General features: G+C 48.0%; 1 protein-coding gene across 1 annotated transcript; it reads right to left on the bottom strand.

The window, feature by feature from the left end:
- Positions 1-7,114: 7,114 nt before the first annotated feature.
- LOC123085859 (bidirectional sugar transporter SWEET16) lies at positions 7,115-11,462 on the bottom strand. Its single transcript, XM_044507572.1, has 6 exons — positions 11,142-11,462; positions 10,989-11,025; positions 10,666-10,876; positions 10,384-10,545; positions 7,735-7,854; positions 7,115-7,632 (listed from the first exon to the last, which is right to left on the bottom strand). Exons 1-6 carry the CDS (start codon positions 11,173-11,175, stop codon positions 7,288-7,290), a joined length of 909 nt encoding a protein of 302 aa, XP_044363507.1. The 5' UTR covers positions 11,176-11,462; the 3' UTR covers positions 7,115-7,287.
- Positions 11,463-14,398: the final 2,936 nt, after the last annotated feature.

The following is a 14,398-nucleotide window of genomic DNA, read 5'->3' as shown; positions in this document are numbered from 1 at the left end:
GTGTTAATCACATGGTGATGTGAACTATTGGTATTAAATCACATGGCGATGTGAACTAGATTATTGACTCTAGTGCAAGTGGTAGCCTGAAGGAAATATGCCCTAGAGGCAATAATAAAGTTATTATTTATTTCCTTATATCATGATAAATGTTTATTATTCATTCTAGAATTGTATTAACCGGAAACATAATACATGTGTGAATACATAGACAAACAGAGTGTCACTAGTATGCCTCTACTTGACTAGCTCGTTGATCAAAGATGGTTTTGTTTCCTAACCATAGACATGAGTTGTCATTTGATTAACGGGATCACATCATTAGGAGAATGATGTGATTGACTTGACCCATTCCGTTAGCATAGCATTTGACCGTTTAGTTTATTGTTATTGCTTTCTTCATGACTTATACATGTTCCTATGACTATGAGATTATGCAACTCCTGTTTACCGGAGGAACACTTTGTGTGCTACCAAACGTCACAACGTAACTGGGTGATTATAAAGGTGCCCTACAGGTGTCTCCGAAGGTACTTGTTGGGTTGGCGTATTTCGAGATTAGGATTTGTCACTCCGATTGTCGGAGAGGTATCTATGGGCCCTCTCGGTAATGCACATCACTTAAGCCTTGCAAGCATTGCAATTAATAAGTTAGTTGTGGGATGATGTATTATGGAACGAGTAAAGAGACTTGCCGGTAACGAGATTGAACTATGTATTGAGATACCGACAGTCGAATCTCGGACAAGTAACATACCGATGACAAAGGGAACAACGTATGTTGTTATGCGGTCTGACCGATAAAGATCTTCGTAGAATATGTGGGAGCCAATATGAGCATCCAGGTTCCGCTATTGGTTATTGACCGGAGACATGTCTCGGTCATGTCTACATAGTTCTCGAACCCGTAGGGTCCGCACGCTTAAAGTTCGATGACGGTTATATTATGAGTTTATGTGTTTTGATGTACCGAAGGAGTTCGGAGTCCCGGATGAGATCGGGGACATGACGAGGAGTCTTGAAATGGTCGAGACGTAAAGATCGATATATTGGACGACTATATTCGGACATCAGAAAGGTTCCGAGTGATTCAGGTATTTTCGGGAGTACCGAGGAGTTACGGGAATTCGTATTGGGCCTTAATGGGCCATACGGGAAAGGAGAGAAAGGCCTCAAAGGGTGGCCGCACCCCTCCCCATGGGCTGGTCCGAATTGGACTAGGGAGGGGGGGCGTCCCCTTCCTTCCTTCTCCTTTTCCCTTCCCTTTCCTTCCCTCCTACTCCTACTACTTGGAAGGGCTCCTAATTCTACTAGGAAAGGGGGAATCCTACTCCCAGTGGGAGTAGGACTCCCCTAGGGCGCGCCATAGAGAGGGCCGGCCCTCCCCCTCCTCCACTCCTTTATATACGGGGGCAGGAGGCACCCCAAAGACACAACAATTGATCTCTTGATCTTTTAGCCGTGTGCGGTGCCCCCCTCCACCATAGTCCACCTCGATAATATCATAGCGGTGCTTAGGCGAAGCCCTGCGTCGGTAGAACATCATCATCGTCACCACGCCGTCGTGCTGACGAAACTCTCCCTCAACACTCGGTTGGATCGGAGTTCGAGGGACGTCATCGAGCTGAACGTATGTTGAACTCGGAGGTGCCGTGCGTTCGGTACTTGATCGGTCAGATCGTGAAGACGTACGACTACATCAACCGCGTTGTGCTAACGCTTCCGCTTTCGGTCTACGATGGTATGTGGACACACTCTCCCCTCTTGTTGCTATGCATCACCATGATCTTGTGTGTGTGTAGGAAATTTTTGAAATTACTACGTTCCCCAACAGAAGCATCATGTGAGATTCTATGAAACAACACAACCGATTATTCGCAGGTAAATGTTTATAGCTCATAATATTGAGGTAGAGCAGCGGTGAAACATTATATATTTGGCATTGAAGCATACAATGAACATAGATGCTATAGTTGAATCTCCAACTGAATAGGATATGGGCGCATAAAGTTTGATCTATAATCAAAATTCATCTAAAGACACATATGGACATCAATAAACAATAATAAAATAGATTGGAAGCATGGAATTATAAGGAATAGATAATGGATTGGCATCATGCATGCACTAGTTCGTTTGGAAGTCATGGAAGCATATTGCTACATAAATTAAGAAGCATAGTTGTACCGTGGCACTCTAGTTATTATAGATAAGAAGCACATATAGGAAACCTATGAAGCATGGATTATGAAGCAAAAATCTGTCTCTATTGCAGCATAGATGTTATACATATGAAGCACACATAGGAGACCTATGAAGCATGGATTATGAAACTGGATGCAACAAAGGGAAATTGACACCTAAATTAATTTGAAGATGCAAGTAGTGGGTGGTGGAGCCGTGCACACCTAGTGCCTCCAAAATGAACTGGTTGATCTGGGCAACCTCTTGAGGAAAATAACATGGTGGATCTATAGTTCTATACTAAGCAGGACCAAATCTGAATGCATGACTGGGTGTATATTAATCCTCTATTTTTTCCTGCAGCTCCAACTAAGCAGGATTAAATCTTGTGCATAGAAATTTGTCACGTAATCACAAGGCAAGCCCGGATCATTCGTTGGAGTGTAAACAAAAGAACAACGGAGAAGCATGGGGCAGAGAACTAGGAGGCGAAATCAACCATCAGACCTGAACGATGCCGGAGGCGTTCCACGACGTCTCGCTGTGCAGGACCACCACCACATCTGCAAAGCGTTTGCCGTCTCGCCGTGCTGCAGCGTGGTTGGTGACATTCATGGGCTCATGGCCGCCTAATGCCGAGCCGGGGGACCTGCGACGTCGCACAAGGCCGCGTTGAGGAAAACAGATCTTGGCGATGGTCTGCTCCGAGATGAGGTTAGTTCGAAGCACGGTGCTTAGGGAATAGAGTTCTAGTAGCGCTAGTCAGGAGAGCCACGATGGATGACGAGCTCGGGTGCTGATGTCATCAACAAGCCCCCTTAGTTCCTCGTGGACACCATCATCGTTGCTCGCTTGGAAACATCCAACCACACGACAATGCCCATGTTCAAGCATGCATCAAACTAGCAAGTGCGCTTATATGGTCATCAACAAGCGGAACGTGGTGCTGATGTCATCAACAAGCCCCCGTGGTTCCTCGTGGACGCCATCGTCGTTGCTCGCTTGGAAACATCAACCACACGACAGTGCCCATGTTCAAGGATGCATCAAACCAGCGAGTGCGCTTATATGGTCTCGCCGGTGTGTCCCTGTGCATGTGTCTCCCTAATGTGGTGGACCACAATGGCATTATCGGCACAGCCTATGTAACATATTTGTGTTGTATATGGAACCAAATTCTGATCATCATTAGAAACAAATATTATTTTCCTTTAGAAGCTATTCCAGTCGATATTGGAAACAACAATAGAGAAAAATATTTGTTTCATTGGAAGCTAACCCTATTATATTTTGGAAGCAATACATATTTGTCATTTGGAAGCAATTTAACACTCCTACAAAACAATTCCTTGTTTGTTTGAAGCACATCTTTTCTAGTTTGAAAATGAAATACCAAATGGAAGCAATGTTCGATCATGTTTGAAGCACTCTCCTTCATCACAACTTCACACGCGAAATAAGTTGCACAGGATTAAAGTTCGCCACAATCGATAACAAAATTTTCTTCTATGGAAGCAAAATTTGTAATTTTGGAAACACTTTATTACTTAATACTATAAGGAAGCACACTACATGGCGTGGAATCTCATTTTCCTAGAGTTGTTATTAGCTTCCTTAAATCCGAAATTTGTTTCCTAAAAAACTGGGACTGAATCAGTGAGCAGTTAATAGCGTATTAATTTATACAAGGAAACACTCAATTAGGGACGGAGTACCTAATCTCGCGCCAGATCGGACACCATCTTGCTTCTTATCCAACCTCTTTCTGCTGCGTAATACTCCTTCCGTCCCAAAATAAGTGACACCATCTTGCACATATTCCACATTTGGGCATTATGAAACTGTGGAAACGATTTTCTTCTAACAAAACAAATATTCATTTTTTGTGCCTGCCACTTTTAAGGCTTCTCGAGGGATCTTTATAGGCGTCATATCCTGTGTGAATCCACTTATGTTTGTGAATCGATGGTCGTGGCTACAGAGGATTGACAGAGAAACGATTGGAAAGTACTGGGTTGGGACCTTTTTAAAAAATTCACATGGAGCTTGGGGTGGAGGCGAGCGTCATTGTGCAAAATGAGCCCTCACGCTCGCTAGGCACAAAATTTTCATCAAACGGCTGACGGGGAGAGGATACAGGGATTCACAAACATAACAGCCTGTTTGGTAAACACTTGGGTAAGGGCATGGGAGTTTGCACAAGGGTGTTTATGAAGGGATTAGGCATGAGAAGTAGATTTTTACTCCCATTTCCTTGTTTGGCATATGATGGGAATTGGCGTGGGATAAAACTCTCCTCACGAATTAACAGGGTACCCCCTGCAAAGAAATCGGTGGGAATTGGCTTTCCCAACTCCCAGTCCCCTTCCCACTTAAACTCCCATTCCCTCTAATCAAACAGTGGATTTTTAATCTCCTTACCCCTCAACTCCCATTCCCCATCTCTAATTCCCCTGAACCAAACACGCTGTAAGTGGATTCATAGGATATTGTCATGTTATGGCGTCATATCCTGTGAATCCACTTATGTTTGTGAATCCCTGTATCATGTATCCTCTCCTCGTCAGCCGTTTGATAAAAATCTTGTGCTTAGCGTGCGCCGGGGCTCCTTTTGCACAATGACGCTTGCCTCCGGCCCAAGCTTCCTACGATTTTTTTAAAGAAGTCCCCAGGAGAGTACTCTCCAATCGTTTCTCTCTCAATCCCTAATCAGGTCGCAACCTACACCTCGCCGGCGGCCACAGCGACCTCCAATCCCAGTGGCAGCCGCAACGGGATGTGTATCTGCATGGGTGGTTGCTACGACGGTGCGGACAGCCTGCCGTGTGGGTGGTCGTCGCAGCGGCGACCTCGGACAGAGATTCATGTTGATTTCTATCCCTCGGACGGAGATCCATGTCGATGGCCGTCGCATCGGCAGCCTGCACCCGGGATCCGAGTAGGCGGCGGTCTGCACCCCGGCGGCGACGACCTGTCATGGAGACAACAGCAAGCGACCACCACACTCTGGCGGCCGCGACCAACACATTCCGAGGAAGATGGCGGCCACCACATCCTGACAACGACGACGACTACAACAACACAACCCCGTAGACGACCACTACTGCGACCACATACCTACTTTTATTTAGATGAACTCCTCTTGCCGATTGCAGTAGCAGTTCATGTTGTTTGGAGTGCAAAATTCAGAAATACTGAATGTCATTTCTCTAGATTTGTTTTTCAGAAAGTTGGGAGAGAGAGAGCAACTGGGCAAAACATGTATTGACTGCCTGGGTTAGAATTGACAGTATATCTTGTACTGAAAATGACAATGTAAACATGTTTGTTACTTCATCCGTTCACTTTTGTAAGACCGTTTACACATTTAAGACACACCGAAACAGTTCAATTTCAACTGTCTAAAATGTCTTATAAAAGTGAACAGAGGGGGTAGATTGAATGAAAGCTCTCGTTTACTCTCAGGAAAAAAGTATTTTTACTTTCTTTTGGTGAATTGATACTGTAATTTGGTTAATAAGTCTCGTATGCCGCCAATACACTTCTACACCTAATAGATGCTACTTCTACTATTAAGCAGTCAGGGTTGAATTGAACACTGCTTGTACAGCAGAATAAATGGATGAGCTCTTGGTTTGCCAAAGTTTTCTGTACATGAATTTCTCCCATGTGATAGCAGCTGCTCCTTAGTAGTATAAGAAAATCAGAGCATGTCTAGGTTTATGTGCTCATTGGTATATATAACAAAATCAGAGCATGTTCAGGTGTATGAGAACATAATATATCTTGGTGCTCCTGCTACTTGCCACACTCCATTCAACTCAACACTCGTCAAAGAAGCAGCTGCCATCACACATAACTCAACACTGGCCATAAGAGAAAAACAGCTTCACAAGAGATCCATCACGATGGCCGTCGCATCGGCAGCTTGCGACGGAGGTCCGCTTAGGCGGCCGCCGCATCCCTGTCCTTGAATAGATTACCACAACTGTGACCACATAGCTACTTTTGTTTAGATGAACTCCTCTTGCCGATTGCAATAGCAATTGATGTTGTTTTGAATGCAAAATTCAAAAAAAAAATGAATGTCATTTCTCTGTTTGGAATATAAACCAGAGGATGTTCAGTGCTTTGTGCTCTGTGGTATACATCTACATCACACACAAATATTACTTGTTCTCCATGTGTTGCCTGAAGCTACATTTCTCGTACTGAAGCACAGCTCATGTTCTGTTGTCGTAGGGCTTTGGACAGCCACATCAGGGCGTGAGAGATGGCTTTGCTGACAACTAGATGTGCAGGCAAATGCAGAGTAGCCTTTTGGTTTATGGAAGGAGGGTGAGCAGGTTCCCTCCATTGTTCTCGAAGCAGCTTCATCGTCCATAGCAGCAGTAGCTGGCATGCTGATCAGTTGCGAGGAGACTTCGTCCGCCCTGCTGATTGAGAGTTGGGACGTCGTGTCTGTCATGGACTCGCGGTGACGTCCGGCATGTTGATCGGGATCTGGAAGGCGCTTCCCGTCGTGTCTGTCGCGGCGATCGTTGGTAGATGGTCGTGACCACAGGGGATTGACAGAGAAACGATTGGAAAGTACTGGGCTGGGGACCTTTTTAAAAAATTCACATGGAGCTTGGGCTGGAGGCGGGCGTCATTGTGCAAAATGAGCCCTCACGCTCGCTAGGCACAAGATTTCCATCAAACGGCTGATGAGGAGAGGATACAGGGATTCACAAACATAAATGGATTCATAGGATATTGTCATGTTATACGCAGGTTGCGGATTTTATCTTTCTATATTTTGTTTGTGTTGTATTGGATGAATGATACTCACACCTTTAATAATAATTACTAATAAATATGGTTGTGTGCATCACTCGCAACGATATAGAGGCCGAGGCTATGTCCTCCTTAAAAGATCTGAGCTGAAATAGAAAAGAAAAGAAACTAGCCCTCTCAATTTATGCGCAAAATAAGCACGTCATATACATGCTGTCACGCCATACTCTCCATTTCAGTGCGAACACTGTACACGCATTATATTACGCATACCCCGTGCAGGCTTTATCAAATGCTGCTACACGCACTAGTTAGTGTTAGTGTGTGTCACTTGGACGAGTAGGCATGCTCGTCGTCGTGGTGCTCCTCCTTAGCACCGACGCGCTCGTGCTGGCTCAAGACAGAGTGCAGCTCCAGGGGGGTGGCGGACAAGGCCTTGATTAGGTTGCCAAACCCGTGCAACGGCGACGGCAGGGACGAGGGCATCGGCAGGCTCAGCCCCTTCTTCAACGACGGCACCTTGGCCTGGCCCAGCTCTACCTGTCCCATCAGGTGCACCGCCCCTTTCTCCTCGTCCTCCTCCTTGAGCACCACGAGCTTCTTCTTGTTCCGGTACGCCATGTACAGCGCCAGCTGCGCCGTGCCCATCACAAAACCCATGGCGTTGGGGATCTGAAAGTAGTTCCAGTTCCAACAAGTGTGAAGTTAGTTAAACCTGCGCCTCTACGTAGTGTATATGCGTATGGACGTCATGTGTGCATGATGCGTGCGTACCCCGATGAAGTAGTCCTTGACGAGCAGGGAGTAGACGCTCCAGATGCCGCCGTTGAGGAAGAGGAAGAAGGACAGGGAGAAGGGCATGTACTCCACGCTCCGGGTCTTCACCACTGTCCTCTGCATGCATATCAATTAATTCACGGCGGATAAAGTTTTCAATCGCTCACTTGTAAGCGCTTCTCAACATACTGCCAGTGAGTGCATTTGGGTAATCGAGAACTACGTGGCAAACAAAAAACCTTCTCTTTTCTCCCGAGAGGCTTGAGTGCGATGAGAAACCGAACCAGTTAAGGCATCTGAAACACGTATTAATGGTCACCACGTACCAACTGTGGCCTGCGGGGTGATCATGTCATTTTTTTTAGAGAAGGATGATGACCCCGTCCTCTGCGTCTGGACGATGCATACAACCACTTTATTAATTATTTTCACAAGACCTTACAAAATGATACAACAGTAAGATTAAAGCCGTCGTTTAAGCAACAAACTGTCGCTACACCTATCCAGTTGATGAAGGGGCGTAGATAGCCTGGGCCTAATACCAAACAGACATCGTAGCCAAGCCTAACATCTAAGACCTAAGCCCCAACCTAGCCACTTGCCGGGGCTGGGGCACACACTGGTCCGCGCGTGCTCTCAGAGGCCGCTGCCAGCAACTGCCACCGCTCCATCTTCAGAACTATACTGATGCATCAACCTTGCTCGGTCTAGCCATCGTCGACGCCACCACGGCGCCCAATGGCACCCCCTCCCTGCGCGCAAACAGCGGTCGCCACTGATACACCTCAGCGCCATGCTACCAAGTACCATCAGCCGACAGAGTTTGAAGTCCTTGGAAGATCTGTCGTGCGTAGCACCTGCCGACCAGGCATGACAAAGCGTAGCACCTGTCGGTCAGGCATGACTTGACATCTCCACCGAAACTCCATGCAAGACGAAGCCGCTCCACCTCCCTCCTCTGACTTCCAACGCTGCTCCACAAACGATGCTTCCAAGGGAGAAACAACACCGCAGTGCCGCCATCGTCCGATCTGAAACACCAGATCCTAGGGTTTCCCCCGGAGCAACACGAGTGGGTCGACAGTAGTTACGCGGCGATGCCTTCATCAAGGTAACGACGTGCCGCCATCGCCTGCCGTCGGCTCGGTTTTCACCGTCAACCATGTCTCCCCAACTCGCAGTCGGAACTAGATGATGGATCTCGAAATCCAATCACCAAGCTTCTGGCCGGCCACCGCCGACGAAGAAGATGGCGACCACCACTGGCTACACCGGCCAGAACAGATCTGCTATGGATGCCGCCAAGCAGTCCATCAAGCCCTCGACGCCGCCGCTGATCTAAAGCCAATTGACATGCCGCCGAAGACCGCATCGCGCCGCCGCCCGATCTAGGCCCGCCACCGCAGTAGCCGCCCATGGTCCAAGGCAGGGCTGACCGCCGCCGCCGTCGCTTCTAGATCGGCCGCACCTCCACGCATGTTGGGGCCCCGCCATCCCTGAGACGCGGGAGGGAGGAAGAGCTCCCGCCACCGCCGTCGGCCTTCGGGCGCAAGCCGGCGGCGGCGGGAGGAGGGGAGAAAGATGGGCTAGGCCCCGATGGCGGCTAGGGTTGGAGAGCTACTCGAGTCGCCTGAGCGGGGGGCGACGCAGGGCCTGATCCGTTTGTGACGCGGGTGATCATGTCATGTCACGTCGTTACATACAAATACGGATAGACTGTGTGTCGTGACTCACGCCGCACATGACGAGACTTAATTCGAAATTACTGCAAGTCCAGGAATCAAAATCTAGATATGCATTTTGATGGGGAATGAAATTCTAGAAAGAAGGCATGGACATCATGTGTGAATGAAAATCTAGAATGATGGCGGTTATCAAACTGACGCCTCCAAATATCCGCAAATACTAGTACGTTTGAACGTGTATGGGTACCACGCCATCCAACCATGTTTCGTAAATACCCATCCATTTCAAACAGTTTAAACATAAATTAAGAATAAAATTAAACTAGTTTAATATTCAGTTTTGCTAAAGCACATCTAGATGTGCCATAAATATTGCACATTTAAATCCTATGTCATTGATCTTACGTTGAGATTCGTGTGGATTTTTTTTCTTTTTTTCTTTTATGCTTGATTCACTCATTTAGATGTGCAATAACTATAGCACATCTAGATATGCCCTACACACATCATTTAATATTACGTCCAAATAGGTGAGAAGTTGTGCTCAAGCGAAGCTTTCGCTTTTATAATATTGCTTCTGCTATAAATCCAAGAAAACGACATCAGACCAACACCTACTGCTTAATGACAGATTTGGGAGAGTTACACCTACTGCTATAAAATCGAAGAAAACACTGACATTTTGCAAAAGGTACACAGTTTCAAACTGCGATTCAGATTTGGGAGAGTGTGGTTTTAGGTGACAGAGACTTCCAAAATTTCAGACATTTGAGAATTGAAAAATATGATGGGAAATGACTTTGCCCTAGTTAAAGTTACTTCTGCTTGTCCCCGCAAAAAAATAAAATTAACTTCTGCTTGAAAGGAACGCTGCCGTGAGGGAGACAGTTCCGAAAAGAAAAGAAAAGACCAAGATTTTGGTGGTGGTAGAACTGAAGAGATGATCGAGCTTGTTACTAACCATTGCGACCATGGGCGCAGCATACATTGCGATGGTGAGAGCGGAGCAGAGAACCCCCACCGCGAACAGCCGGACGGCGCCGTGCAGCGCCACCAGCCCCACCACGACGACCGCGGCAAAGAAGCAGATGTTCACTCCCACCACCACCTTCGCCATCTTCACCTGCAAATTAGTTATCCACAGTTCAGATCCGCCCGGGTTCCATCTGGCCATGTTGAGAAGGTCACAGCAGCGCTGCTAGCTGAAAACGGGTTTGTGAAGGGCGCAGAGGGATGGACGCACCTTGGTGTCCCTGGGGGCATAGGCCAGGTAGAGGGCGACGTAGGTGGCCTGCAGAGCGGCGCCGGCGGCGTTGACGGTGATGATGAGGAGGCCGCCGGGCTTGAGGAGGCCATAGAAGGCCCAGAGGGAGGTGCAGAGGAGGGTGGTGACGTAGGGCAGCCACCGGAACTCCTCCGTGCTCTTGTTCCGCACGACCCTCCGGAAAGTCGCACTGAATCATGCAAGCAAAACACATACAGCATCAGCATCAGCTTCTGGATCGCGCAAGAATTGGTAAACCGCGAGCGCTTATACATATAGTCGGAATTGCTGGCTGAACTCACATTGGAGATGTGAAGACGAGTATGGAGATTATGTTCCCTGTTGCGGAAAAGAAAGAGAGTGATGCTGAGAGCAGTGGGCATTTAAGCAAGAGGATGTATGCATGAAGAAGCTTGGATCGGCCATTGAATTTAAGCAGGAGAAAGAGAACTGACCAACGATTCCGACGAAGAAGCTTGGATCGGCCATTGGTGTAAGAGCCGGGAGGTACAAATTGATGGCAAGCTAGCTACGTCTCTCACATAGACATAGATGACCATATATATATATAGATAGATAGAGCACTGGTGGACAGCCTCAAGTGTTTGGTTGTACTACTAGGATCTTGTCCCATAAGCACGCATTCCTCAGATTTCACAGTGCCGGATCTGCAGAGGGGCCACACATAGACTGACATAGGCCGGCCGGCCGGTCGGTAGACAGACGTGGCGTGCTACGGAGCGGTGAAATCCATCCGGGGCACTTTCTTGACCTCAAGATTTCTCCTATTAGTTTCCTGGCCACAAGGCCTGGCTTTTTGTTCTCTCTCTCTCAAAAAAAAGGCCTGGCTTTTTGTTGGCCGTAGGTAAGCAGCCGGTAGTGCAGATAACCATTTCCGACGTAGCTGGTTCGTTAATTGAGCGCTGTGGATATCCGATTCCGCCTTGTCGGCCGCAAGAAGTGGACTGGATCACTACCAAGGTGCCATCAGCCTTTGCACGCTCGGGCTCTCACTTGCTAGTAGGAGCTTTAGCTAGTGAGGGTTGGCTTGGCAGGATCCAGAATTCCAGACGCCACTCAAAGACTAGAGGCCGAAAGGCGAGGGAATGTGACGTCGACCATGGGAAGGGACACAGATCGGAGGTCGACCACACGTTCTAGAGAGTGGACACGTTGCGGCCATGGAGGCGTAAGTGGGAGCAAGTACCGTACGCGCGATGGCTACACGCCGGCCGATAAAGAATCTTAGATATTCCGGCGTGGCCATCACCGAGTCCCTGTCCGGTGTGGCCATCTCATCTCGTTCGTAGATGGAAGTACTAGATCGAGAGGAGAGAAAGACGAGAGGTGACGGCGTCGTCGTCGTCGTCGTCGTCGGTTGGTGAAGTAAGTAAAGCAGTAGAAACGTATCGCCTGGGACGGACTGGACTGTTAGCGGAGCAGATCGGAGAGCAGCTAGTTAGATGTAACAGTTGGCCGAGGAATTCGTTTGCTTTTGTCTTTGTGGGGTACACGCCCGGAATGAGATGCTACACGCACTGGGAGGCCTATGCTTTGCTTTGGGACCAAAGCATGCAACTTGCATCAAGCATCGGATGTTGTTATGAACACGGCCTGGTCGACATGACCGGTTAATGTAATGGGAGCAAGGACACGTGTCTCACCCAGTCATCAAACGTTACTCCTTCCTCATCCTGTCGTTGAAATTGAAACGGAGGACGCTTCCCATTTTCTGATATTAACCGATCAAAGGAGCAGTATAGTACAGTAGTAACACCAAAGTCAGGTGAGCTTAACTGCATGGACGCTCCGTTTCAAACGAATAACATGGATTATGTGTGTCTGTCGACATGGTGTCGCTTTACCGGGGCAGTCAGGTGATCTGGGCCTTCACAAAACGAATTGACGTGGAAGTGGGCGGGCATGCGTGTTATGGAAGAAAATCATATGCGACCCGGTCGTACGCTCCGCACAGAACGACCCATTTCATCGAGCACCACGTGGATCCCTGAATCTCAAAGCAACCACTCCCATCTTCATTCCTGTCTTCTTTCCCAATGGGCCATCTTCCTATGCTGCAGCGCCACGATACCGCATACACTAGTCGTTGCCGGTGTCAGCCGGAGGCTCCGGGAAGCTCGCCGGCGACCTTGGGGAATTGGTGCTCACCTGTTTCGTGCTGCCTTCTTGCACCTCCCTAACTCAATTTTCTAGGGGTATTCTTGCCCCCGCCATCTATTTTTTTCTCCGGCCCACTGCTGCCCATATCCAAGCCCCGTAGCCCATATCCAAGCCCCGTATAACCCGTATGACCCATACGTATGTATACGGTGACATCCCGAAAAAAAAAGGATGACACGACCCCACGACCAGGTAGGACATGCCGACGGCCGATCCATCAATCACGCAGCTCAATCAATCACGCAGCTCCATCATTCACGCAGCTCCATCATTCACGCAGCTCCTCCATCATTCTGGTGAGGTTCTTTAGAATATCGGCGGCGGCGATCTTATCGCCGACGATCTCGTCCGAGAGCGCGCGCGGCACCGTCGTCAACCTCCAGCGCTCGCAGGTACCGCATCTCGTTTCCCCACGTTTGTCTCGCTCGCGGCAACATCAAACGAACTGCCGCTGTTTTTGTCGTAGTGGTTAACCTAGCGGGGCGGGTAACCTAGCTTTCTGGCGGTCCAGGCCATCGCAAATCTTGTTTTGGTAGTGCTGCTCGTCGTGATATACACAGTGATCACGCGGGCTAAAGTGGGTTTCTTCTTTCTAGGGTTAACCTAGTGTCGGTTGCTGTTCGTTGTGTGCACGACGGCTCTGTTATTTGATGCGGCGGCTTAACTAGGTATCCGACGATCCAAAGTAATCACGACTGGTGTCGTGGGCTAGGAATCCGGCGGCGCATGTTATCACGGGTAGCGCAGCTTCTCGCGATCCAAAGTGATCACGTACTGGATTTGTGGGACGTACCTTAACGCCGCTCGGTGTGGACAGGGGAAGGATCCATGGGCGATCAGAGGTTGTTGGCGTCGGTTGTGTGCATGATCTGAACGCCCTCGGTTGGGGCGCTCTCCGGTTGGGGTAGTTTATTTAACATCCGTGATCGTGCGCTAGGTGTTGTATATGTCAGCATTGATAATGTTTGCACATGCGATGATACATATTAATTGTTGTAGGAAATGGCGGACGATGAGTTAACTGATATGATGTATGACATGGAGTTTGGAGAAGTGATGAAAGACTGGATAGAAGATTGGTCAGATGATGAAAATTCAGATCGCGGAGATAGGTCAGAGAATGGGAACGTATTGGAAGATCTTAATGTGAGTCGCATTATCATGTTGTAATTTTTTGGTGGCATCCGAAAATATTATATTTTGAAAATTTATAGATGGATGAACATGATGATGGTCAGGAAAACAATGAGCATGATGATGATGAGGAAAACAACTCAGAGATCTCGAATGAAGATTACATTAGTCAGGTATGGAAGTGGATTTTTTTGTTGGCATGCATGCAAGTTGAATAAATCCTGGAATATTATATTATAAGTACTTATGTATTTGTGTTATATTTTTCAGCTCATTTCCGAATGTCATAATGCGTACGACTATTATGGTGAATCCGACGCGGAGACAGGCCTTGATGTCGAATCATTAGCTGCACCTGATTCTGGGGAGTCGCAATCGTCGGTCATCATGAGTGAGG

The sequence above is a fragment of the Triticum aestivum genome, chromosome 4A, assembly GCF_018294505.1.
Source record: "Triticum aestivum cultivar Chinese Spring chromosome 4A, IWGSC CS RefSeq v2.1, whole genome shotgun sequence".
Lineage (NCBI taxonomy): Eukaryota > Viridiplantae > Streptophyta > Magnoliopsida > Poales > Poaceae > Triticum > Triticum aestivum.
Note: the sequence above shows the minus strand (reverse complement) of the source record. Positions and strands in the feature narration are given on the sequence as shown.

What these genes read in the sequence shown, in the direction of transcription:
- LOC123085859 (XM_044507572.1), bottom strand. Translation starts at nt 11,175, where the DNA reads ATGGCCGATCCAAGCTTCTTCGTCGGAATCGTTG. An exon ending in CTCGTCTTCACATCTCCAAT is followed by an intron (nt 10,877 to 10,988) that starts GTGAGTTCAGCC and finishes TGCATGATTCAG; the next exon opens with TGCGACTTTCCGGAGGGTCG. An exon ending in ATGCCCCCAGGGACACCAAG is followed by an intron (nt 10,546 to 10,665) that starts GTGCGTCCATCC and finishes ACTAATTTGCAG; the next exon opens with GTGAAGATGGCGAAGGTGGT.